Raw genomic sequence first — 26,613 nt, forward strand, 5'->3', positions numbered from 1 at the left:
CTGCCCACCGTGCTATGACGTGCATGTGCTGCATATTTGCCCTGCTCTGCTCAGATCTCCTTGTACCCCAAGCAGTGTCCCTGGCTGTAAGTAACCAGTGCCCCTGAGCCCCTGGCAGGAGGTGGAGGAATGTCAGCTCAGCAAAGCAGGGTCAAAGGTCAGAATCTTTGAGGCTGCATAGACTCGGGTTCTATCCTGGCTCTGACTGTTCTGGGACAGTCTGGTGACTTCCCTGGGCCTGTTCTCTCCCTGTCACAGGGAAGGTGACCTGTGCAGACCTCTCGGCTGTGGCCTCTCTGAAACCTGAAGAGACCACAGCTCCCATGGGATATGCCCTGGGTGACATGTCCCACCCTCGGGCCTCAGCCTGCCTCCACCCCCACAGTGGCCCAGACCCTCAGGAAGCAGTGTCCCCTGACCATGGCAGAGCCATCTCCCAGGAGCCGAGGCAGGAATGTGAGTTCCCAACCCCCAGCCCCCGCGAGCACGCGGCCCTCACCCCTGTCAAGGAGCTGGTTAAGGAGCAAAGTGCCAGAGAAGAAGAAGAGGTACGACAGCATCTGCGAGGCCACCTCAGGGTGCACCTGGAGCTGCCGCAGGAGGTCCAGGGCCGCCTGGTACACGGACACGACACGGCGCAGCTCCTCAGGAAGCTCGGGGGCGGAGCTCCAGCTCTCCCTGCGCTCCGTCGGGAACGGGGGGCATTCCAGAAGGGCCGGGAGGCAGACGTACAGGGACTGGGGGGAGAGGAGAACTAAGAGCCACTTCCAGGATGCTGCCTGCTGGGCAGGGAAGGCCGCCCCACGGCACCCTGCAGGACAGGCTGTGGCTTTTCCCTCCGTCCAGTGGGGGGACCAGCAGAGCTGACTCTCAGGGCTCCCAGTACAGTGGCTCGGCCAGGGTACCTGCTTTGCCAAAGGCTCAGATGACCTTGGGAGGCACCCAGGGGCAGCACTTGGAGGGATGGGTCCAGCCCTATGGCTACTATGGGGAGAGCCACCATCTCCCAGGAGCTGCCTACTGAACCACTCTGGCACCAACGGTTCAGGAAGACAGCAGAACCATGACCCTTGTGCCCCACACCAGGGCCTCTCATGTCTCATGGCTAACTCTCAGAACATGGAGTCGGGGGTGTGTTTCAGGGGGCAGGAGGAGGAAGCCAGGATGGCTCTAGGTTGCTGCTTGAGCAGCTGGGGGGTGGCCGGGTGAGGGGCACATCAGGGGCTGCGCGGGACCAGGGGCCACTCATCACCGCTGAGGCCGACCTCCTCACGGCCCGTCCCTCGCCCCTCACAAGCTCCTACCAGAGCCCCTGGCATGGGCACCACCTGAACCCACTTTGCCCACCTAAGCAGAGAAGGGGCAGCCCCACCAGGGCAGGGCCCATCCCAGCACACCTTGGAGACATAGTAGACGCACTGCTGGAAGGCGTACAGCACCACCTCCTCCAGCACCGCCATCGCTTCCTCACTGGCCGTCAGCGTGCAGGAGAACAGCGACTCCTTGGAGCCTGCAGGGAAAGAGCAACACTGACGGTCACCCGTCACGGCGCTGGGCACATTCACCAGGTCCCCCTGACAGCACTGCCCGATGCCCACACCTGGGCTCAGAGATGTAGTGAACTGGCCAGCTCTAGGCGGTGGCTGGACCTGGAGGCCCTGGCCAAGCCAGACCCACCTGTGCCCTCCCAAGGGGCCAGGGTCTTAGGAGGACAGACCCACACGCAGGCGGCTCCATGTCCCACAGACGCCAAGTGCATTAGAAGTTCATTCACACGTGTGGGTAAGTTCTCTGTCCTGACCAACTGTGCCCATGATGGCAGGTCCTCACCCCCCTGCACCACAGGCAACTTCTCACTCGGGATACAGGTGAGACAGCGTCACTCCATGGAGTAACACCATTCTTTCTGGGGAAAGAAATCCACACTGCCTTTCCCTGCACCCGGAGAGGCTGCTGGGAAGATGCTGCTATCTCTCTGGCCACCAGGAGGGGGCCCAGCTCTGGGCTGGGGGGGACAGGGTGAGAAAGTGGGTTCGGCTGAGGCTGAGACCAGGGGTTCAGGGGTGAGCGCAGGAAGCAGGCATCAGTGGACGTGAGGTGATTCGGTCCCTCTGGGGAGGAGTTCCCATAAGGCAAGAGGCTGCTGACAGGGTGAAATCACACGTTGGGGCCTTCCAGAACGTGAGGGGGCACCTGGTGGTCTCAGTGACTGGGGTCCTGCTGGCTCGAAGGGAAGGGCCCAGGACAAGCCACCAGCCATCCCGCCTCTGTGCTTCCTCATCCCTTCAAACCCCACTTATTCCTTACATGGAGCTGTAGGCCACCAACCACGGCAGTTTCCTGACGACTCTGCCTCCTCTCCCTTCCTGCCGTGGCCTTTCCATGCCGAGGCCACACCATCAGGACCTCCTGGCAGGCCTGTGAGGGGGCACTGGCTCTGCAGGACAATAGTCACCACCCTGGAGCATGGGAACGGGCCACCCTCCTGCCCGGCAGACCTTGAGGGAGGTGCAGAGGCCGTGCAAAGCATGTGGACATGCTTCTATCCCTATGGCCGCTCTCGGTGCTTCTCCTTCAGGGCCTGGGGCTGCCCTGCTCCTGCTCACCAAGCCCACCCTGCGGCTCTGTCCCCCAGAACCGCCAGGGCCCCCACCAGGGCCTGGCCCGAGGGGGTTTCATCTGCTCCTGCAGCCTCCCTGGGCAGCCGGTGGGGGGGGGGACCCAGGGTCTAGGGGCTCTCTGCTAGCTGCAGTGCTCCTTCTTCTGGGAGTCTCAGGGCCTTCAGAGACGTGCAAGCCTGGCCCAGACTGCCGACCAGAACAAGAGCCAACTGATGGATTCACAGCCAGGCTGAGCTCCAGACCTGTCACTGGTCACGGGGCCTGTCTGTGGGGGAGCTGCCCTGGCTACACACGGCTCCCTGGGACAAGGGGCAGTGCTGGGGGTGGGAAGGGGGGTTGCATGGGGATGGTAGGAGGGGCAGGAGGGGAATGGGATGGAATCACCTGAGATGATCCTGCTTGGGGTGCCAGCTCTGCTGGGATTTCTGAGTCTCCAACACCCACAGGCCTCTTAGAGGACCAGTAGGCCTGCAGCCCTGCCCGCTCCTGAGGCCCAGCGCTGGGTGCCCCTCTGGGCACCTGAGGAAGCCCATCCTGCCCCTAAAGGTAGAGGCGCTGAGCCTCAGCTGAGAAGAGAGAATACTGGAGAATCCTAAATGGACACAGCGAACACTGTCTCCTGAGACAGGCAGATGAGGCCTCCCAGTGAGAGCTTTGGACAAAAACGTGTTTGGGGAATGACAGCACCACTTCTCCAGCTCTCAGGACGTGATGTCTGGTTGGAGAATTCTTCCCAAGACATTTCCTGCAGAGGGTCAGGGCTTCTGACCTCCCTTCGCCCTCTTGCAGATGCTGTTTTCCTCCGGGTTGTCCGGCGCCTGCCTTGCCCATGACACTGGGATCCTGCAGCGGCCGGGCCGCGTGGTCTTCGGGGCGGCGGGGCGGGCAGGGCTCTCTCCCCCACACCCATCGGCCCCTGGCCCAGCTCAACAACACCCAGGCCCCCGACCAAAAATAACTTCCTCCCCGAGACCGGAGGCAGCAGGAGCAGTGTTTCCCATGAAGAGCAGCCAAGGCGAGTCCCCAAACAAGACTTAGGCCTCTGACATGCAGCTTTGCGGGAAGGCTGTGAGCAGGGGACTTGCCCAGAAGTCAGGGAGGTGGGGAAGCCAGTTCCCTGACTCTTTCTGCAGGAGCCAGGACAAAAGAGACTTCCCTGTCAGCATGCCCCTAACTAGCCTCGTCCCTGGAAGATCAGCCAGGACCCAGGTGCTCCCCAGCCAACATCCACTCCAGGGGAGTCTCTGCCATTGCAGAACCCGCCTGCCGACTGAGACGCTGACCTGGGCAGCTGGATGTGAGGGGCCGTTGGTTAGGTCACATTGAGGGGGGAAAGATCCACTTTAGACTCAGGCCCTGTGGTCGGGGAGGCTGCCCCTCCTGCTGCCTTTCACATTTGCCCGAGGGGACAGGGATGGAAGCCACAAAGAATGTCCCTGGTTCTAGGTAGGCTCCTGCTGAGGGCCACACTTCCCTCCACAGATCCACGGAAGCCCAGGTGCCCGGGCCCTGGGAGCCCCACGGAAAGGTCCCACCTCCCCCTTCTCTGTGGAGCAGGGACAAGAAACCATGGCTGACCAGAAGGAGCACAGGCAAAGTCCAGCTGGCTCCACTTCCCTGCAGCGGCAGGGCGTGCCCTCACCCTGCAACCCAGCGTACAGGGCCCGGCCCCCAGTCCAGCCTGGTCTCCTCGGCCTACCCTCTACCCCACCCAGAGATCAATGACCAGGCCCCCGCTGAAGCAGAGCAGGAGCCTGTCACTGCACAGATGCCCCAGCCTTTCCCTCTCAGCCACCAAGAGCCCCTCCCTCAGGAAATCTACCCTGGGAGACCGGGGCATAGCAGGGTTTCAACACTCACAGATACAGCTGGGCCTAGGACCTCACCCTGGTCTTGTTTTCATGTGGCTCTTTCAGATGGAGCTACAGCCACCTCCTGGGGACACAGCTGAGTACACAGAGACACTACAGCATCCAGCACACTAGGCCCATGGGAGCACCTCAGCCAGGCCCCATCCCACATGCCTGGAAGCTCAGAGACATGGCCTGAGGGCCCTCCAGAGGCAGGGCCACCAAGTCACACACACTCAGGAACCCCACAGCACCTGGAAGGGCCTGAACAGTGTGGGGTCCCACAGAGGTCGCGGAGTGAGTGGCTTTGCTTTTGCCACGGCAGAACCAAACTGAACAAGGGCAAACCGGAGGCCGCCCAGGACAGGCTCTGGCCCATGCAGTCCCGTCCTGCTGCCCTCCCACCCACTCTAGGGCCTTCCCCAGGCCTCACACAGCCCTGGGCAGACACAACCGACATCCCAACCAGGCCTCGAGGCCCTGCCCCAAAGCTACCTTCTTCATGAAGCCCTCCCCGACTGCCCAGCAGGACCACTGTCACTGAGTGCTTTCAGAGTGCCTCCCACTGTATTTCAGAAATCCTAAAATACACATTCTCCCACTCTTTAATCTCTGAAACTGATACGATCCACTATTGTGCAATGATAACTGGCAACATTCTTCCTTTCTGAAATAACGGAGCACCTCACACAAGCAGTGGCCCGTTGCATTCGGTTCATGTGTCTCCCCCGCTGAGTGGCCTGTGTAACCCAGCCTCCCTGTAAGCAGAATGGAGTGGGGCTGCAGTCAAGGTGATGCCACCACACAGAGCACATAGGACCAGGGGATAGATGGGGCACCAAATGCACCATGGCCAAGAGGTCCAGACTTGCCCAAGTCACTAGTTCTGGCCTCACAGGAGGTCCCCAAACAACTACCACGTGCTGGCTGGAAGCTGAGGAAGCCCCAGCACCAATCCATCCCTGTTATTGAGGCCACTCTATGGGAGGATGGCGAGAAGCCACCACATTTGCCCTACCTGGGGGTGCCGGCGCAGCTACCAGGTGGTGCCAGCCGTACCTGTGACGTCCAGCTGCTCCTCCATGCTCTGCATGTACAGTGGGCATTTCTGCTGGATAAAGTACAGGAGCTCGATGGAGTTAGACATCCAGAAAAGAATGTGCTGCAGGTCTGGAACTAGGTCAGCCACGGTGAAGCTGGCCGCGATGGGCTCCTGGCTACCAAGATAGAAACACCGCATTACGTTCAGCCGACACCAGGCAAGAGGAATCGATCACTACTCTGCCCTCACGGGAGGTTCGAGAGGTTTGTTTTAATGGGGCACAACAAAAACTACCACCACCGCCCATCTAACGCAGTTGGGATGAGAAGTTAAACATACACACGTGTACCCACTTGGCACCTGCCTGCGACACCCAGCAGCCAGCGACTCTACAAACCCGCCAGGACAGCTGGCTGCCAGGCTGCTGGCAAAGAACCTGGCAAGGACACTGTTTTGTGTCTTCTCTTTAGAATCGGATGGGAAAGTGGTTGCAAATGTTAAAAGAGTGTGCAAATGTGTGTGTGTGTGCACGCGCACATGGGGGGGGGCGGAGTCCAAGATATGGCCCGGGGTTTTTAGAATAAGAAACCTGAGTTTCAGCATATTATTTAAGTGAACCAAGTAATTACCAAAGGAAACAAACAGTAACAGGACTATCTGGGGAGGTGCGGGTAACGTGCAGCAGATGAGTCAAGAGGCAGCAGCTGAGGCTGTTACTGGAAGGTGTGGGGTGGGGGGATCCTTAGAAAACCCCAAACCAGGCTCACTGAGGCTGCCTCTGAGATCTGCATGGCAGGCAGCTGAGCCAGGTTTCCCCTACAACCCTTCTGCACAATGGGTTCCCTGTACCCAGCACACTGTCGCTCTGGCTAATTAACATGGACCCTCCGGCAACCTCTGGCTCAGTGCTCCCTTTTCAGGGGACAATGTCAACATCTGGGTCACCTGCCTCCCTCACCAGCCACCCCCACAGGCTGGCTTCAGAGCTCCTCAGACCACTCCTGCACCTCCTGGGCACCAGCCCCGAGTCTCTGCCAATGGCCCACCTGCCCACAGGGTGGCTTGAAACTGCCTTTTATTGTCCTAAACTGGCCTCCCGGAGCACATGAAGGATGAATACAGAGAGGCTTGCTGAGGTCCCCACACAAGTCCTCATTTTAAAATGCCAACTACACGTCTTCCTCACAAGACTCCTGTCTCCTCAATGCCCCAGCTCAGCACTGAGGCTTTGGACGGGCTTCAGAGACACCCTGGGTGGGGCTCTGGCAGCTTCGCATGATTTATTCATCCACATTGCCGCGGTCACATCCCGTGGACACCTGTGGGCCTCCCACGCAGGTGTGTGCCCCTCAAGCAGTGAGCCAACGGGGTCGTTCACCAACAGATCACACCACCCACAGCGGACCCGGGCTGGCAGAGATAAGGAGGGCGCCCCTGCTGCCTGACCCCCGGCTGTCCTGGGGCTCCCCACCGCCTCAGTGTCCCTTCCTAGCGGGATTCTCAGGGGCAAGCCAGGCAGAGCCGGCTCGAAGACGGACAGTTGTCACAATGACAACTGCACCCAGTGCCAGGAGTCTGTGCACAGCCCGGGGTCCTGGGGAGAGGGACCGACCGCACCCACGGGCAAGGCCGCCAGGACCTGTGGGCGGCTGGTTTGTGAGGGCAACAGCAAAGGGCTGAGGCTTTCTCCTCCTCCCTCTTCCTTTCCCAGCTGAGCAGCCACCAGGCTGAGGGGAGGAATCCAGGCTCTGTCCAGATCCTCCCTGGTGCCTAAGGGTTGGCCCATTCTTGCTGACGTCATTTCACTTTTGTCCACAAACGACTTGACCCCTCTCTCTATCCTGCTCCTAGGGGGGAAGCAACTGGCCTACGCCGGCCTCTCCTGCGTCTGTGGCTGATAGGTGTGCTGTGGCCGTTGCCCACACGCTTACTTCACATGCTGACACAGCTTGAATTACACATATGTATGCAAACAGGCATAAAGAGTTTTATGTAGTTAAAAAAAGATTAACTTAGCTCTTCTGAGCCTAATTCCATTTTGTTTTCAACATTTATTGCCCTTCTCAATTTCACTCAGAAGTCAAAGGTGTAGACACGCCTCCTCCAGAAAACAAGACAGCAGGCATTGCCAACTGGAGTTCCAGCATCGACACTTGCCGGCCCTGGGCCCAGGGAACGACAGAGACCCAGCCCAGCCTACCCAGGCCTGTCGGGACACAGGGGAGGGTCTGAGGGAAAGGAAGACCCCGTGTCGGCCCAGGAGGGGTCCCGATGAAACAAGAGCAGGGAGGGCACAGGGCACTCAGGCAGAAGAGAACAGTGCGGGCAGAAGCTCAGGCATGCGAAGGCCTGGGGCAGGGCACCCATGCTCAGCAGGAAGAGAGGGCGAGGGCCAGGGCCAGGCATGGTGGTGGTGGCAAAGGGCAATAGCACATGCGGCCAGCACACGGGAAGCCCCTCCTAGGAACCAAATCAGTGGGAACATGTACACAGCACCCGAGGAGCACAGACAGGAATGCAGGGCTGTGGCCCAAACCTGGGCATGTCTGGCCTGTCTACTAATGAAAGGACCAAGGGAATAGCAATGGGCGCTCTGGACCACAGGACATAGTATGTCACAAAAAAGAAATAGGTTGATCACATCTACTAACCTGGAGTTTAAAGCAAAACACAAAACAATTCACCCAACCTAATCTCACTGGGTTTTAAAAAAAGAAAGAGACGAGATGATCAATATTACACTGTAGGGAACTGCCAGAAGTGGGAGGCTGAAGAGGGGAGGGCCTTCCCTGCATTCCTGTGTAGCTAAGTACTACTTGTGTTTTGACTGTGAGAACATGTGTGTACAACGGCAACGGGATCCCACTGGGGACACCGTAGGGGGCAGGAACCAGAACTGAGGACAGCTGGATGCATCCCAAGCAGCCTGGACTGCAGGGTACAGGGCGCCAGAGACAAGAGACCTCAGGGGCTGAGACCACCAGGGCATGGACTTGAGCAGGAATCACATGATCAGGTGACAGGCAAAGCACAGGAGGAAGACAACCAAGTGTCCAAGATGCGGCGAGCAGCCCAGCAGAGCCACTTCTGACACTGAGAGGAAAGAAGAGGGTTCAGCCTCCCCGGGAGGGTTGAGGGTGGAGTGAGGAGGCTGAGGCTGGGAGAGGGACTTGGCCAGGACTGGGTCAGAGACATCCGGAGACCAGAATGTCAACCAGAGAGAGGCAAGAAGTCACTGGCAGCTAAGGGCACGTCGGAACAAAGCAGCAGGTGCTGCATAAGGCCCTAGATGGGCAGCAGCTGCAGGGGCTGGCGGGGCCCAGGTAGGCAGAAAACAGGGGCACTGCTGTGAGGCACCAAGGATGGGCGGGTCAGAGGCTGAAGACAGAAAGAGGTGGCAGGACCAAAGGCTGGACTTGCAGTTTCCTTTCTTTTCTGAAACTGAAGAAACCTTTCTGGTGGCAAAGGGAAGGGTCAGTTCTAGGTCCTCGACGTGGAAACACTGTCACTACTGGGAACAATGCACTTTGCAACCACAGATGGGAAGCTTCAATGTTGACACACGTGAGGTGGGCGAGGGGGATGGTTCCAAAGCTGATTTAGGCCAATTCAAAGCAAGTATTTCCAAAGGGACTCTGAAGCCAGCCAGGTCTGACAAACACAACAAACCAGAACCTTCTGAGCACACTCTCTTTGGGCCTAGAAGGCACCACTCTGACACGGTAGCCCCATCCCTCCTCCTGCTGAGAATACATAGGAATGCTGGGTGCAAAAGAATCAAAATGAAACCTTTGAAAGGACGGGAGGGCAGAAGGCGAAAGGGATTTCTTGGGTGGTGAGAACAAAGAGCCAGAGGCCAGGATGAAGCTGCAGCTGCAGCCAACAGAGCTTCCAGACACATGGCCCCAGCAACCAGGGCTTCTACACGCAGGCAAGGACACAAATATGGCCTTGGGACAAATTAGCTCACACAAAGCCCACGGCCTCTACGTTCTGGTCCATCAAAGCCACAGAAACACCTGTTTATCCATCCATGCCTTGTAGGTAGGGAACAGAGAGAATAAAAAGTCATCTACAGGAAAACTAACCCTTAGGCCTGCACCACACGATGGTCACGCAGCCACTGGAGAGCACAAAACAAACACCCAGGAACACCAGCAACAGCTCCAGACCTGTAGAACCTAGGACCCCGGGGGAATAATGGTGAAAATCACCCTGCCAGTGATGTCTACAACCAGGCGCACAACCAGTCAGCAGAGGAAATCCAGTGAGCTGGACACAGTGGCTCACACCTGTAATCCTAGCACTCTGGGAAGCTGGGGCAGGAGGATCCCTTGAGCCCAGGAGTTGGAGGCTGCAGGGGGCTGTGATGACACCACTGCACTCCAGCCTGGGATACAGTGAGACCCTATCTCAAAAAAAAAAAGAAAAAAGAAAAAAGAAAAAGGAAACCACCCAATATGGCTGAGCCCACACTGAAAATTACACTGCAGCAGTGGAAAGTGCCAGAGTGAGGAAGAGCCAGAGGGTGTAATACACAGGACAGTCACCCCATCTAAAGAAAAAAGACATGACCATGAATCATATTTCAAGTAATTAAAAAGATAAAAGAATGTAAGACGCAATGACTGAACAAGGCATGCTCAATTTAAAGGAAAAAAGAACTGGTTAAATTAAAAAGAAACCCAATGAAAACCTCAGAAAAAAATTTAAAACAGTAGATTACACACAGCTGAGGACTGAAAGAGTGAACTGAGCAACCAGTACAGATCTCAGAACGCACAGGAGAGACACGGAGATAAAAACATGCGAGAGCAGGGAAGAGACGTGGGGTCAGAAGTAGAAGGTCAGAACCACGGCTAACAGGAGCACCAGGAGCAGAGACTACAGAGGAGAGAGTTACAGTGAAATTCAGAGATAATGGTCACGTGTTCTCAAAAACTAAAGATAGGCCAGGCACAGTGGCTCACACCTGTAATCTTAGCACTTTGGGAGGCTGAGATGGGAGAATCACTAAAGGCCAGGAATTTGAGACCAGCCTGAGCAAGAGTGAGACTGTCTCTACAAAAAAAAAAAAAAAAAATAGAAAAAATTAGCTGGGCCTGTGGTGGCGCATGCCTATAGTCCCAACTACTCGGGAGGCTGGGGCAGGAGGATCACAAGAGCCTAGAAGTTTGAGGTTGAAGTGAGCTACGTGATACAGTAAGACTCCGTACCAAAAATTTTAAAAAAGCAAAAACAAGTGAATACAAATATGATTCCTACATTGAAGGAGCCCACAGAATTCCTCCCTCCCACCCTGTCAAAGTTTTCATTTTGATTCTTTTGCACCCAGCATTCCTATGTGCTCCCAGGAGGAGGAGGGATGGGGCTGCCGTGTTACCGCAGTGCCTTCTAGGCTCAGTGGGAGGGTGCTCAGAAGGTTCTGGTTTGTTGTGTTTGTCAGACCTGGCTGGCTTCACAGTCCCTTTAGAACTCTGATAAATAATAACAGGTCAAACCCCAGATATATTGTGGTAAAAATGTATAAAATTAAAGATCAAGAGAAAATCTTGAAAGAAGACAGAAAAAGAAACTAATCCAAATAGAAAAAAAATTAGACATACAAAAGACTTCTCATCAGAATAGATGCTAAAATACAATGGAATAATATCTTCAAGGGTTGAGGGAAAAGAGCAACCCTCTTCAAAACAAAACAAAACCAAACCATTTTCTGACACCAAGTCCAAATGGTTTGCTACGACAGAGCCTCACAAAAAGAGCAATTCAAGGATGCATTTCAGTAGCAAGAAAAATAATCCTTAAAGGAGTGAGTGGCTGCAAGAAATAATAATAAAAAAACAAAAACTACTGGTAAGCATAAGTACATGGGTAAATCAAAATAAACACAGATTATAAATATAAATGAAAGCAAAGAATGATTTGGGAAACAACAGGGCTGAAAACAAAGTGAAGCTGGAATAATATAAGTAATCAAATGAAAGCCAGAAAGTAGGATAGGAGTCAAAGTATTTTAAGATCTAATGTGCAGCAAAAAGATATTTTAAAAATAATTATGAAATCAGGCCGGGCGCGGTGGCTCACGCCTGTAATCCTAGCACTCTGGGAGGCCGAGGCAGGCGGATTGCTCGAGGTCAGGAGTTCAAAATCAGCCTGAGCAAGAGCGAGACCCCGTCTCTACTATAAATAGAAAGAAATTAATTGGCCAACTAATATATATAGAAAAAATTAGCCAGACATGGTGGCGCATGCCTGTAGTCCCAGCTACTTGGGAGGCTGAGGCAGCAGGATTGCTTGAGCCCGGGAGTTTGAGGTTGCTGTGAGCCAGGCTGACGCCATGGAACTCACTCTAGCCTGGGCAACAAAGCGAGACTCTGTCTCAAAAAAAAATAAAAATAATTATGAAATCAACAGAGAAGAGAAGATGAAATTTTAAAAATCTAATTCGATAGGTAAGTATTAGAAAATAAAGGTAATAGGTGTGGTAAACAGAAGGCACATAACAGATGCTAAAATAGATAAGGACAGTGCAAAAAAATAAATTCATAGACAAATTTTACCAATAAATTCAGATGGCAAATTCCTAATTAAAATATCAACAATCAACATCATTAAGCATCAGAGAAATGCAAAACTCAGCCAGGAGATATCGAGACAGCATCTCACACCTATCAGAATGGCTGTTATGAGAAAGAAGAAAGGTAACAGGTGTTGGCCAGGATAGCACATTGTTGGTGAGAATGTGAGTTAGTGCAGCCACTATGGAAAACAGCATGGAGGAGCCTCAACAAATTAAAAACAGAACTACCCTACGACCCAGCAATCCCACTACTGGGTATAAATCCGAAGGAAATGAATCCGTGTACAGGAGAGATGTCTGCACATCCATGTTCTCTGCAGCACTATTCACACAGCCTGGATAAAGAAAATGTGGTGTAAATACACAACAGAATACTATGAAAATTCTGCCATTTTCAACATGCATGAGCCTGGAGGCCACTGCGGGAAGCGAAGCAAGCCAGGCAGAGAAAGACAAACACTGCATGACCTCACTCATCTGTGGAATATGACAAAGCTGACCTCACAGAAGCAGCGAGAAGAACGGTAGTCACCAGTGCCTGGGGGCTTTGAGGGCAAGGTAGGGATTTGGGGATATATTGGCAAAGGATATGAAATTTCAGTTTGATAGGGGGAGTAAGTTCAAGAGATCTACTGTACAACACAGTGACTTAGAGTTAAATAACAATATGTTGTATTCTTGAAAAATGCTAAGAGTGCATGTGAAATGTTCTCACCACAAAAAACGATAACTAGGTAAGATAATGCATATGTTAATTAGCTGGATTAGTCATTCTACATGTATATATACTTCAAAACATCAAGTTGTACATGATAAACACACATAATCTTCTCTGTCAATTAAAAATTTACCAACACACTGTAGCTTGCCATGCTAAAAACTCGATAGTCCGAGAGGGTTTAATCCAGGAACTCAAGAACGGTTCAGTGTGAGAGCAGCTACCAGTGCAGTACCCTGCACTAACAGAGTAAAGGGGGAAAGTGATGATCTCAGATGCAGAACAGCATTTAGTAAAATTCAGTGGTCATTCACAATTGAAAAAGAAACACACAACACAGAGATCTGAAGCAAATACAACAAAATGTGAATAATGTTAAATCCATGTGTGAGTTCAGGGGTGAGTGATATATTCTGTACTGTGCTGTATTTTGGAAGTGATTCATTATTTTGAAATGGAAAAAGAAAAAAACCCCACAAGCATGCTTTAGAGTATGGAAACAGGGCTGTTTTTAGGTCCTAACAATAAAAGTTCTGGAAAACACAGAACAAGTGAACAGATGCTTAAAGGATGGCCTGGGCTCGTCCTCTTGGTGGAGAAGCCAGGTCCACCTGGCTCTGTGCTGCAGACCAGGGGTGCTAGAGGCCACAAGCACCCCACAGCCAGGTGCTGGGGTCCAATGTCCCAGTCCTACCTATACCTGGGCACTTCCAGGGCTGGGCCTGCCCCTGTCATCCACACCCCACCCAACCCTAGAACTCTGGCTGCCCCAGAGCAAAGCAGGAGAGGCATGGTAGGCAGCCACCACACCTATGGCTGGGTTCCCATCCCAATTCCCAGGCGAACGTCCACTCAGCACCACGAGCCTGCAAGATGCAGGACACCACTGAGCACCTCTGGCCCAGCCACCTTCTCGCCATCAGTCCTTTCAGGGCCTGCTTTCTAGGAGCCCCCTCCTGTTGGGCTGGTAGGCAGAGCCTGGGTCCCTCACGCAGTCCCAGATCTCAGAGGCCCACGACTCAGTGCACGGTATTCGGCTCTCATTCGGGGAGCAGGTATCTGTTAGTGAAAGGTATCCTAAGCTCAGCTCACTTGGGTCAGGCAGTGAGGAGACTGTCGCTCCTACCTTTGCCTCTCTCCTTCACAGGACCCTGGGGTGTAGGTAAGGCACAAACACGTGGCAACAGCGTGCTTTATCAATGGACTGTTGTGCAGGTGAGGCATGAATGAGAAGGAAGCACCCTCCATGGACTGTGGTCTGACTAGGGGAGGCTGTGGTACCGCAGCCATGTGCCCTCAGCCCTTGTCCCCTCCTCCACTGCCCACTGTGACTGCCACCTTCAACTCTGCTCTCTTCAGGGTGTTGTCACACAGGTGTGCATCTTAAACAGGGTGGCTTAGTTGGGAACTTCAGATACCCATGCACGCACGTGTGTGTACTTAATCACATCACAGATGCTGTTCTGGGTGTTTTTTCAGCAGTCTTTAGACTCAACTACACTGAGACAGCCCACAGCTGAAGGTCATTCGCTCCCAGAGCTGCAGCATCCACTGTATATACACTGCCCTCTCTCTGCCTGGAGACATGGTGGCTTCCTGCCCCCATGCTTACAAAGCACCCTCCATGTGCAGGCATCCCTAGGGGTCCATCCAGAGTGGGAGTGTGGGCCTCAGGGCCCTCAGGGCAGTCACAGTAGGCAGTGGAGGAGGGGACAAGGGCTGAGGGCACATGACTGGTGCCACAGCCTCCCCCAGTCAGACCATGGTCCATAGAGGCTGCTTCCTTCTCATTCATGCCTCACCTGCACAACAGTCCATTGATAAAGCATGTCTGTCTCAGGTGGATCCAAATCATTTCTTTCCCCACCCCCAGGAGCATCTAGGGCAGAGATGGTGCCTTCTGTGCAAACAGATGTGGGAGTGGCACTGCACTGCCCACCTCTGCCCTGGGCATGTGCACCCTCGCAAGGGCCAGGTTGGCTCTGATGCACCACCGGCAGCAGGGAAGGGGAGACGACTCGAGAAGGACCTCCCCTCTTGGCCTCAAGGATGCTCTGCAGAAACTTCCCAAACCCAGAGCCTCCCAGGGTGATGATTCAAAAACTGGAATAGGCCGGGCGCGGTGGCTCACGCCTGTAATCCTAGCTCTCTGGGAGGCCGAGGCGGGCAGATTGCTCAAGGTCAGGAGTTCAAAACCAGCCTGAGCAAGAGCGAGACCCCGTCTCTACTATAAATAGAAAGAAATTAATTGGCCAACTGATATATATATAAAAAATTAGCCGGGCATGGTGGCACATGCCTGTAGTCCCAGCTACTCGGGAGGCTGAGGCAGAAGGATCGCTCGAGCCCAGGAGTTTGAGGTTGCTGTGAGCTAGGCTGATGCCACGGCACTCACTCTAGCCTGGACAACAAAGCGAGACTCTGTCTCAAAAAAAAAAAAAAAAAAAAAAACTGGAACAACCACTCTGAGATGGAAAAACAGCTGACAGAAGCCCAGAGCTGACCCCAAGGCACTGGAAGGCCCCTTGGGACCTGGCTCCATGGAAGGGACAAGCCCCAGGAAGTCGCTGCCGAGAGGCAGGTACGGTAACCAGGCCATACTTACAGTTGCGCCTGCTTCTCTGCTAGCTCTTTGGTTTTCTCCTGCGGTTAGAAAAGGGGGAAAACCAAATGTGAGAAAAACAGGATAACACAGGGACAGTTCAAATACACATTACACCATCTACCTATAAACATGCCACTGCTGCCCTGCACATCTGTACCATGCTGACGACATGTTCTAAGCTGTGTTGGAAAGAACATTTTCCATTTGACTTAGATATCTTCCCATTCCATTACTGAACATGACCTACATGTTTCCTACAATAGAAATATTTTGCAGCCCTCTGGCTTACATAACAATTGACCATTTCAAAAAATAGCAAAAACAGGCCAAACATTTAACAAATACTAAAATGAAGATTCTACTAACTCTCTCATTGTTAAGCTTAATATAGACTTTTTTAAACACTAGCCACAGTAATAATAAATGTATATGTGCTTGAATATTTATAAGTATATTTAAATTTCCCAACAGGGACTCAGGTTGAACTGACATTTTCTGTGTTGTCATCACTTTCAAGAAATATTCTTGCTTTAGTATGACTCTGCTCTTATAAGATGTGCACCTCTGCCTACATGTTTGATGAGAATGAGGATGGGGAGTGGCCATGAAGAGTCATTTGTGCTCAGGAAATACCTGAGCAAGTGGCCCTCAAGGGGGACCTAGACAGGGCAGACTTGAAGGTTAGGATTCTCACGGTGGGGTACTGCAGAGAGCATGGAATCAGACTTGGTCTGGTGTTTGGATGCTCCAGACATTGGGTGAGGTGGTTCATGTCTAGAGGCCTCAGTTTGCAATCCCACAAGCTGCCGGTAGAGCTGGCCCAAGTGGACCCGGAGAGCAGCCAGAGCCCTGGGCGACAGACACTTGGATTCAGCTGGAACCTGGTTCTCCACCCAATGCTATGCTCCCTCAACAAGTGACTGACACCTTCCTGGCCTGGGTTTCCAGCTGTGACATGGGACATGGCATCTGCCCTGTCAGGGTGGTTGTTCACTAGTGAATGCCTGGCACAGAGAAGACTCATGTAGATTTTAATTTAAGAGATAGATCTGGTTTCTACAAAGCCAAATGGTTTCTGTTTCCCACATCTGCCCAGATTAGAGAGGGTCTCTGAGCAACCTGGAGCCGTCCCTTGGATCCCTGGGAGTCGAGGCCCTGGAGGGCAGTATCCTGGCAGGGAGGCACTGACTGGGGGTTACACCTAGGCAGCGCCCACTGGGGACTGCTTTGGCCCCCAGGGGACACTGGGCAATGTCCAGAGCCACTGGAGGGGGTGTCACCAGCATACAATGGGTGGGGCCAGGGATGCTGCTATACCTTACAATGCATAGGACAGACCCACAGCAAAAGATTCTGCCCACAAAGTCTTTGGGGCTGAGGTTTGTCCATGTACAAGAGCTAACTGGCATGAACCTCAACTACCAAGAGGACAAGGGCTTCCCAGCAGGGACAGCTCAGACAGACAATACTCAACCTGCCCCTAGCAGGAAGCTCAGGGCACTCAGCCCGGGGGTGCTCCTGGGGCCCCTAGCAGGGGCTCATGAGAGCTCCTGATGTCACCTCGGGCTTACAGCACCCAGGCTCTGTAGCACCTTGTTCCTGGTTCTGGGCATGTGACAGGCCAGGCCCTGGGAGTGGCACAAGCCCAGAACTTGGGAAGTGACTGCTGATCCCACACCAGCCAAGGGCAAAGTGCTGCAGCAAAGCCCTGGAGTCTGGGGCTGCTCCTGGTCACCTGCCAGGTGGGAGGCAACAACAGGCAAGACCTGGCCTTCGCTCAGCCTCATGCCACTGTGGGGGACAGCAGAAAGGAACTTGCACCTTCTACCTGGGGCTGGGCAGAGCTCGGACCCAGGCCTCCCTCAGCAAGGACACTCTGGACACAGACCACCACCCAGCGCCACTGACCCAGACGGTCTCACGGATCCTCCTGGCTATCTTGAGCAGCAGCTGCCCAAATGTGCTGGGCTCGAAGTGGGTGGCTGAGTGCTGGATGCAGAGGCAGAGGAGGAAGGCAGGGGTGAGCTTGTGGTCGTCACCCCCTGGCTCTATCAGTGTCATGATCCTCTGCAGCAGTGTGTCTTCCAGGTCTGGCTCAAACTCCAAGAGCAGCTGCCGCCGTCGGGACAGGGTGGCTGGTGCAGAGTAGGCAGTACCCTGGGCGCTGAGCGCAGTGCCGCACATGCGACAGCTCTGTGGCACAGCCTGCAGGCGGGACAGGGCCCGGGCGGGCAGGGGCTGGGCCTGTGCCGGGTCCTTGAACAGCAGCAGGTAGTAGAGGCCCAGGGAGAGCAGGTCCCCATGGTGCAGCACCACGGTCCTCAGCCCCACCTCAGAGAAGTTGACTGAGACGGGTGCCCCGGGAATGGGCTCCAGGACCAGCCTGTCCCCTGCCTGGCCACTTGAGAGCTGGAGCCGGCGGATGGTGCAGTGCAGGGGCAGGATGTCAGGGGCTGAGAGGCTGATGCTGGGCTTGCTGGCAGGGGTCCGCTGGCCCACCGTGTGCCGGTCCCGGTTGAGTATGTACACCAGGCTGTCCTGAAACACAGACACACACAGCTCAGGGGCAGAATAGCACCTCGGACAGCACAAGCAGAGGGAAAGAAGAGAAGAGGCTTCCCAGTCTCTGGTTATTGATCACTTATGGCGTGTAGCGGGGACTGCTGTCCCCAGGGGCTCTGCAGGTCCTGGGCCACCCCCATACCAGAGCCACGTGCAGCCCTTGCTAACCTACCGTCCTGGGGCAGGGGCCTTCCCAAAGGACCTCACAGGCACACGAGAGACCCAGGAGCGACCCAGCTCTGAGAGGCCGCATGAGGGCTGGCCTGGAAATGGTCCGGTTCTCCAGCTGGGGCAGGCGCCGCCTGGCTGCACAGATCATCCCCACGACACCGCATGTGAGCCCTGCTGCCTCACTGTCCAGCCCAGCAAGGGACAATGTCACCTAAGACCTGAGCACGGGAGCCCTAAGGTGCAGGTGCTCATGGAAATGGAGCAGGAGAGCTCGAGGCAAAGCGACTGCTCAGGGCTTGATAGTGGCAAGATGCTCGGACCTAAGTGGTGACAAATGGCTCTAGGGATAGGTGAGGCGGTGTGGCCTTTTCTTTGTGCCTCCTCAGAGAACACAGTCACCAAGCAGTGACTTGGCACCCACCATTGTCTGGAGCAGGAGTGGACTGGCCCTGGCCACCTACTCTGGTCACCTGCCCATGCCCTTCCCCAAAGGAAGGGGCCTGAGAAGCAGTCTAGAAAGTAGCAGGGAGTCTGTGAAGAGCCCTCTGCCCCACTGCCCCCCTGCCCCCTGCCATGTCCTCCATGAGAGCTGCAGCCACCTAGCTCACGGCTGACTTGGCTAGAGGCCAGATGGACCCCCTCCCCCTATGTGTGTCTGCTGGTCCCCGCCAGGCAGCACCAGGTACGGGGAGGGAGGCTCACATGCTGCTGGCTGTAGCCCTGCAGGAGGAGCAGGTGCGGGGACTGATACAGCGAGAAGCGCATGGCGTCCCCGTCTGGCTCCTCAGGGCCCTGGGCGGTGTTAGGCAGGGCGGTGGCTGGGCCCAGGCTGGTCTCGCTGACTGTGCGGCGCAGCCGGGGCAGAGGGGAACTCTGGGCACCCTCCAGGGCCAGGGCTGGGGTTCCCTTGGCGCGGCTCCGCTGCAGCCTCCGGGCTTGGGCGTTTATCCCTGAAACAGAAGCAAGGAAGGGTGAATAGTCAGAATTCTAGTGGTGCCCAATGGAGGGTCCCAGGTCCTCCTGAGTTCAAATCTCACTGAGCCACTTCTAACACCTGTCACTGCTCTGTCCTAGCAAGTCTGGAGGAGGCTCAAGGGCCATGCTCACTAGCCATGCCCCTGGGAACACCACTAGTACCATGGCACCCCCAAAAGAGAGGCCCCTGGGGCAGTCACAAGAGTGGGCAGCTGCTGTCCTACCCTGAGGCTTAGGGCACCATACCTACCCTGCAGGAGCCTGAGGACACACCTCAGCCTGCTCTGATCAGCCAGTACCATGTCCCCAGCGTCAAACCCACAAATGCTTTTCCCCATGGTAGCACTGGCCTCTGCAGGGTCACCAGCCACCCCCAGAACCCTGCTCCAACCACCTGTGCCTTAGGAGAAACTCTGCCAGGGGGCCACTCTGATTAGACAAGATGGACAGATGAGTAATCATCCTCCCCCTCTTCATAAGAAGGAAATGGTCGCCTTGCCACATTATCCCACAGGGCTGCCACTGGTCTGCTCCTGCCTCCAACACCCCCAGGCCAAAGCAGGCACACATACACATAACCACACATACACACTCACATGTGCACACACAACCACATGTGCACACTCACATGTACACACAAGCACAAAACACATGTATACACACAAACACATGTATGCACACCCACGTATACACACAAACACAGAGCCCAGAAATAACATACACCCTTAAAAGACTTAAAATCAATTGCCTACACATAAATTCAGAAATCGCTCTCTAAAATGAAGCTGCAGGGAAAGCTGACAGGCTGCAGTGGGCGAAAGCCGTCCCTGTCCCCATCCAGCTGACCCCAGCGCTTTCTTTTCCAAGCCCTCTGCTGAGTCCATCCACGCAGCCTTCAGGTTAAGATCTGTCCGCATCACAGGCGATCTCTCCTCCAGCCATTCCAAACAAAGCCAGACAAAAGCCAGAGGATGAGGATGGGGCCAGGGCAGGGCAGGCCGAGCCCTCCTTCCCTTCCCGAGGAGGCAGCTGCGCATCTGCAGCCCGCGGGGGGCCAGGCGGCAGCAGGGGAGGCAGGGGAAGCTGTAGCCGCAGTGCCTGCACTACTCCCTGCTCCGCTCTGCTCTGCCAGGCTGCTCTGCTCCCCGGAGCCCGGCATGCCCAGCAGGTGGGGGCCGGCAGCCCCTGCCCACCCGTAAGTAGTGCAAGAACGCAAGGCCCTATAGCTCGGCCGCCTTGTGCAACCGCAGAGGCAGATCTGAGAGGAGGAAAAAAACGGCCAAAATGATGTTCCAGCCCCCGTGTTTTTCCCAATCCAGGACTGGATTGCAGAACAGGATGCGCCTTAGAATAACTCTTGGAAGTCCCGGGGCTGCAGGCAGCAGCGAGCCAAGGAAAGTAGCCTCTCCTTATAAATTCCCAGGGGCTCCCAGAGGTCCTAGCCACCACGGCCGCACAGGATGTCTCAGGCCAGTGTCCCCTGGAGCTGTAGTACCTATGGGGGACTCTCACCACTAAGTGGACCCTGCTCCTCTAGGTGGGGGTCCTGCACCCCCTCTTGGGTGACCCCTCCCTCCCAGGACCCCAGGGCCACACTCTCTCTGTCGGGAAGGATAATGACATGCAGGGCCCACTCCCAGGGTCTCCTTCTTTGGTCCTGGGTGGGCCTGTGTGGGTATAGAAGGACCAGGGCTGCCAGTCTATGCCTCGGACCCGGAGGTGAGACCTCTCTCTGCTCTGGGTGACAGCACTTGTCACATACCAAGGCACATGAGAACCACCCTTTGAGTGTAAGCAACAGAGTGAGAGCAGCAGCACCCGCCGTCAGCACCAGCACGGTAGCACAGGCAGCATGGACAGCAACCTGACCGCTACCTGCTCTCCTGTGCCCAGCTGCAGGACAGCCAGCAGGACCCTCCCACACATCCTGTCCCAGGATGGCCGCTGCAGCACTATCCACATTAGCAAAGCACTGTACCCACCCAAACACCTTCCCAGGGAGCCACCCACCCACAGGATGCGGGCTCTGCAGGGAGAAGGTGAGAATTGGCTATGTGCATGACCACAAAGGTGAAAAGCAACTGCAGAACACCACACGCAGGCTGCACCACTGGTTATGGTTTTTAAAAAGCACCCAACACACCACTCTCTCTTGCTCATGGTGTGACTACAGGTGCCTATAAAGCTTATTTTTTAAAACAAAAAGGCACTCAGTAAATTCACCTGTGGCTGTTCTCACAGGTGGGGAGGGAACAGTCTGGGGCTGGTAGAAAAAAGGACTTCAAAACTTTATTTGATTTGACATAGTATATATACATGATAGAATATATAATTCATAATAACTTCATGTCGTGTTTTACTTATTTTATTTTTGAACTCCTGACCTTGAGCAATCCGCCCGCCTCGGCCTCCCAGAGTGCTAGGATTACAGGCGTGAGCCACCGCGCCCGGCCTTACTTATTTTATTTTTAAAAACTCTAAACAAATACAATAAAAATCTTTACCTGTCAACTCTGGGAGGTTGGGACCCAGATGTCAGGTAAATGTAACTGATACCTTATACTTTATTGTTTAAAACTTTTCTAAAAGTAAAAAATCACAGAAGTTTTAATGGCCTCTCACTTTCGCATGATTTTGTGACTTGGCCCTCCTGAGACGAGGCTGCAGGAGACAAGTCCCCAGTATTCCCCCCCAAGGAGGCCGGGCTCAGGGAGGGTCTGTGGCTTCCCAAGTTCTCAGAGAGAGGGAGCTGCAATCGTTCCCCACCTGTGAGTCGGCACTGTGCAGAACCAGGGCAGATCTGTGTGAGGTCTGAACAGAAATGTCCCCCCTGACTGCACCTTGTTTACCTGCTGTCTGGTGAAGAAGCATAAAAACAACCTGGCGCGGGAATGAGGGAGGGTCAACGCTTAGGCACCTGGGCCTGTTCCATCCTGAGGACACACACGGGGACCTGCCTTGCCCTCAAACATTAGCTAATACACAGAGCCCCAGACCCAAAAGCAGCATGAACCCCTTCCTGGTGAGCACAAGCAGGAAAGACGCCAGAACACGCTGCAGCATCCCATGGGAAACACAGTTGAGCAGGCGGGCCCTGACTGCGATGGGGCGTCTGTCTTGGACACCGGAACCGAAGGGAGAAGAAAGAGCAGAGGGTACCCCTGTGACCAGGCCATGAGGCACTTCAAGGTCTTCTCACAGTGGAGGTGATAAAGAAGAAGTGTTGACCTCCACTGCCCTGGAGGCTCCTGCCAGCTGCCTTCTTCCCCTGCCCAGGGTGAAACCAAACTGTGCCGAGCACAAGCCCTGTACGGCAAGAGTCCTGGCCCTGAATCTCCTAGACTAGACGCTGCTGGGGGAAGCGGTGCAGGAGACGACACCCTGGACCACAAGGTTCTTTTCCACACAGCCCTCTCTCCCCTCCATGGGAAGGCAGTGGTCCCTGTGCTGGCAGAGGGGAGAGGGCTCTGTGTCCCGGGAAAGGACCGTGGACTGGGACAGCGGCGGTAACCGTCATCATGGCTTCAGAACAGCACTGGGAAGAAACACAGCTCTTTTCCTGCACATCACCAAGCTCCTCCTGCAGGTTTCACCTCCTGATCCTGTTTTCTCTTCTCTCCCTCACTCTGAGGGTTTGAAACAACATACACAACTTGGAAACATTTCTGTTTCTTACCCCACTCCCACCTGGAGGGGGCCTCAGAGATGAGGTGATTATGATTGCAGACTGACCAGGCAAGGAAATGTTACTGTGCCAGGGAATTTAACTGAAATTGGGGGAAATGAGACTATTCTATTTATTTATTCATTTAGTGCCAGGGACTCACTACGATGCCCAGACTGGAGTGCAGTGACGGGTCACAGGTGCCATCATCATAGCGCACTTTGAACTCCTGATCTCAGGCCTCAGCCTCCCACGTAGCTGGAACTACAGCACACACCACACTGCACCTGCTGGCACCTACACTGCACTAGGCAAGAGACTATTTTAAAGCGAGCCCTAACAACAGCTGAGGATACGTTGCCAACATGAACTCTGCAGTAGCTGCTCCAAAATACAGACGTAAAAGGACTTGTCTTAAATGAGTCTCCTGTTAGCTGGAATATCCTTTTTTAAGTCAGTAAGGGTTACGGAGCTCTAAGTCAATCAAGCAATCCTCGAAGCAAAATCATTCAAAATGTACAAAAAAGAACTACTTAAGGATAACTTGGTAAGCACCTCTCCACTGCATGGCCAGCCTTATTCTAGGCATGTTGCATTTCATTTCATTCTCACCATAAACCCTACAAAGGAATTGTGGCTAGATGGGACCCTATCAGCCTAGCTTTTTAGGATCAATTCTACCATTAGGGAAAAAAAATTGTAAAGAAAATATATATTGAAACCTCCCTTCCTCAGTTAGGAACAAGACAAACATGACTGCTATGACAACTTCTACTCCTCATTGTACTTGAGGTTCTCACCAGTACAATAAGGCAAGAAAAACAAATGAAAGATACAACAACTGAAAAGCAACAAACTAAGTTATAAGTATTTTGCAGACAAAGTAGTTGTATATGTAGAAAATACAAAAGAACTGATGGATAAATTACTAGAATTAACAAGTGAATTTAGCAAGGCGACTGGATATGGTAAACATGTGACATTCAGTAATATTTTAAAATACCAGAAACAGAGAAAAATGATGTGTAAAAAAATACCATTTATAAAAGCATTGAGAAACATAAAACCACCAAGGAATAAATCTACCAAAAGATATGCAAAACCACTATACTGAAAACTACAAAATACTGTTGACAGAGAAGATCTAATGAATATACCAAGTTGATGGATTATAAAGATGTCAGTTCTCCCCAAACAGAGGTATAGGTTCAGTGCCATCCTGAGTACAGTAGTCTCAGCAGGGGTGAGTGTGTGTGTAAACTGGTAATGTATAAGGCAATAAAAAGGGCAGAGGCAGCCTTGAAGATGGAAGCTGGAAGACGTGCACTAAGATAACAGCCTCAGTATAAGCTACAGTGATTAAGAGAGTGTCATACTGGTATAAGGATAGACAAATAGACCATGGAACAGAAACAAGAGTCCCAGAACAGAATGTCACATATACAGGTAAAATAGTCCTTCCAATAAATGGTGTTGGGTCAACCCTATATGCATAGGAGAAAAAAATGAATCATGAACCCTACCTCATACTGTTCACAAAAGTTAATTCCAGATGAATTGTAGATCTAAATATGAAGGGTAAAACAATAAAGATTTAAAAAGAAACTATAGAGAAATATCTTTATTATCTTGAGGACACAAAAATTCCCTAAACGGGAGAAAAAGCACTGATCATAGAAGGAGAAAATGACCATGGATGCTTCAGAGCGCACAGAAGTGTTTATAAACAGACCAGGTCAGCTCTTTAAATGTGAGGCTTTGGTCATAGTCAGAGAACCAGAAGTTTCTAGAGTGAACCTAAAAAAATCTCTTATTTCTTACAGATACGGTGCCAACCTCCCTAAAAAATCAGACATAAAATTTAAGTGTGGTTTGCAGAATTACTGTGTAAACTGAATCCACAGTTTCATCAAACCTCTTGTGTGAAAGTTAAGGCACTAACGAGGAAGTAGTGGGGCCCTAAACTTGGAAGAGGGAAATCTTTTTTTTTTTCTTTTTTTTGAGACAGAGTCTCGCTTTGTTGCCCAGGCTACAGTGAGTGCCGTGGCGTCAGCCTAGCTCACAGCAACCTCAAACTCCTGGGCTCGAGCGATCCTCCTGCCTCAGCCTCCCAAGTAGCTGGGACTACAGGCATGCGCCACCATGCCCGGCTAAATTTTTATATATATATCAGTTGGCCAATTAATGTCTTTGTATTTATAGTAGAGACGGGGTCTCGCTCTTGCTCAGGCTGGTTTTGAACTCCTGACCTTGAGCAATCTGCCCGCCTCAGCCTCCCAAGAGCTAGGATTACAGGCGTGAGCCACCGCGCCCGGCTGGAAGAGGGAAATCTTGGTGGACTCCAAGCGGAGAAACTTGAACTGATTCAATGGGAGCTTCACCTGTCAGGAAAGGCAGCGAACCCTCCTGTGTCTGAAAAGACCAACCGCCTCCTGCTTCAAGAGCCCACAGCAACCCTACCAGGCAGCTGCCAGAGGACCCCTACTCTGAAGACCCACCCGCACCCTTGCCACCGTGTCTCAGCACACGACAACCCACATGCCAAGGCTTAGTGGAGACCAGAGTGAGAGAAATCTCTGCAGCAATTTTTTAAATTGTCAAACAATCTAAAAAAAACCAAACAATTCAATGATATATTCTCTATAAGAAGTACATATAATAAAGGTAGGGATTGAGAAAGGACAGAAAATTATATGCTAAATATATTTGCAGAATATTATACAAATCTAGCCTAAAGAAAGCTAATGCAGCTCTATTAATATAAAACAAAAATACTTTGAAATAAAAAAGTTTAACTACAAGATAGAGATCACAATAATAAAATGTTCAATAAATATACCAGGAATCTGTCATCTTAAATTTGCAAACAGATGCTCAACAGGTTATGTCCTGATAAAACCATAGTAAGTCAAAAAGCTGAAAATGCATTTAATATACCTAACCTATAGAACATTATAGTGTAGCCTAGCATACATTAAACATGCTCAAAACACTTCTTATATTGGCCTACAGGTGGGCAAAATCATCTAAGACTAAGCCTGTTTTATGATAAAATGTAGACTATCTCATGTAATTTATCAAATACTATATACTGAAAGTGCTTGATGTGGAGTTTCTACTGAGTGCACATTGCTCATACATCATTGAAAAGTCAAAAAATCCTAAGACAAGCCATCTTAGTAACACAGACTGTGTTCCTAACAAAATGGTACTAAAACAAATGCAGAAAGAACTAAGAGAACTAAAAGGATAAATATATGAATCTATAATCACAGTGGGAGATTTAAACAGACCTTTCTTGGAAAATTATAAACAAGTGGACAAAAATATCTGCAATGGTCAGATTTAAGCATTACTAATAAAAATAACCTGACTTCAGACTATCAAATTCTATACCCAAAAACTGCAGAATACATATTCTTTTAAGCATACATGGAATATTTACAAAGATGGAGCATATCCAGGCCATACAGCAAGTCTCTATAAATTTCAAAAGATTTTACACGTTATCTCAAAATAAAGGAATAAGTCCAAAATCAATAAAAAGATAATTAGAAAATCATCAAATGTTTATAATTAAGAAATACATTCTAAATATTCTAGGGTCAAAGGAAAAAGTCTATTGGTAATTAGGAAGTATTTGGTACTGAATGATAACAAAGTTACTACATATCAATACTGTGGGATGCAGCTAAAGCAGAAGTTGGGGGGAGATTTGTAGCCTTAAAAGCATTTAAACCAAGGGAGAAGGTAAGAAATTATACGGAATAGAAATGAATGAAACAGAAAATAAACATATAACATATAAACAAGATAAATCCAAAT

The 26,613-nt window shown here is 52.3% G+C and overlaps 1 protein-coding gene across 4 annotated transcripts in view; it reads right to left on the reverse strand.

The window, feature by feature from the left end:
• Positions 1 to 26,613, reverse strand: part of RADIL (Rap associating with DIL domain) — a 68,562-nt gene that overhangs the window by 10,210 nt on the left and 31,739 nt on the right. For 3 of the 4 annotated variants that reach the window (XM_012759155.2, XM_012759157.2, XM_012759156.2), the window contains exons 3-8: positions 18,852 to 19,099; positions 17,325 to 17,954; positions 15,417 to 15,454; positions 5,531 to 5,688; positions 1,398 to 1,510; positions 500 to 737 (exon numbers count right to left, since the gene is read on the reverse strand). In XM_012759155.2, coding sequence (XP_012614609.2) covers positions 500 to 737; positions 1,398 to 1,510; positions 5,531 to 5,688; positions 15,417 to 15,454; positions 17,325 to 17,954; positions 18,852 to 19,099 — 1,425 coding nt within the window. Of the gene's footprint in view, positions 1 to 499; positions 738 to 1,397; positions 1,511 to 5,530; positions 5,689 to 15,416; positions 15,455 to 17,324; positions 17,955 to 18,851; positions 19,100 to 19,876; positions 20,672 to 26,613 lie in introns of those variants that run through there. The other variant, XM_012759160.3, reaches the window with a different exon arrangement.

Source organism: Microcebus murinus, chromosome 19 (assembly GCF_040939455.1).
Source record: "Microcebus murinus isolate Inina chromosome 19, M.murinus_Inina_mat1.0, whole genome shotgun sequence".
NCBI classification, from domain to species: Eukaryota; Metazoa; Chordata; class Mammalia; order Primates; family Cheirogaleidae; genus Microcebus; species Microcebus murinus.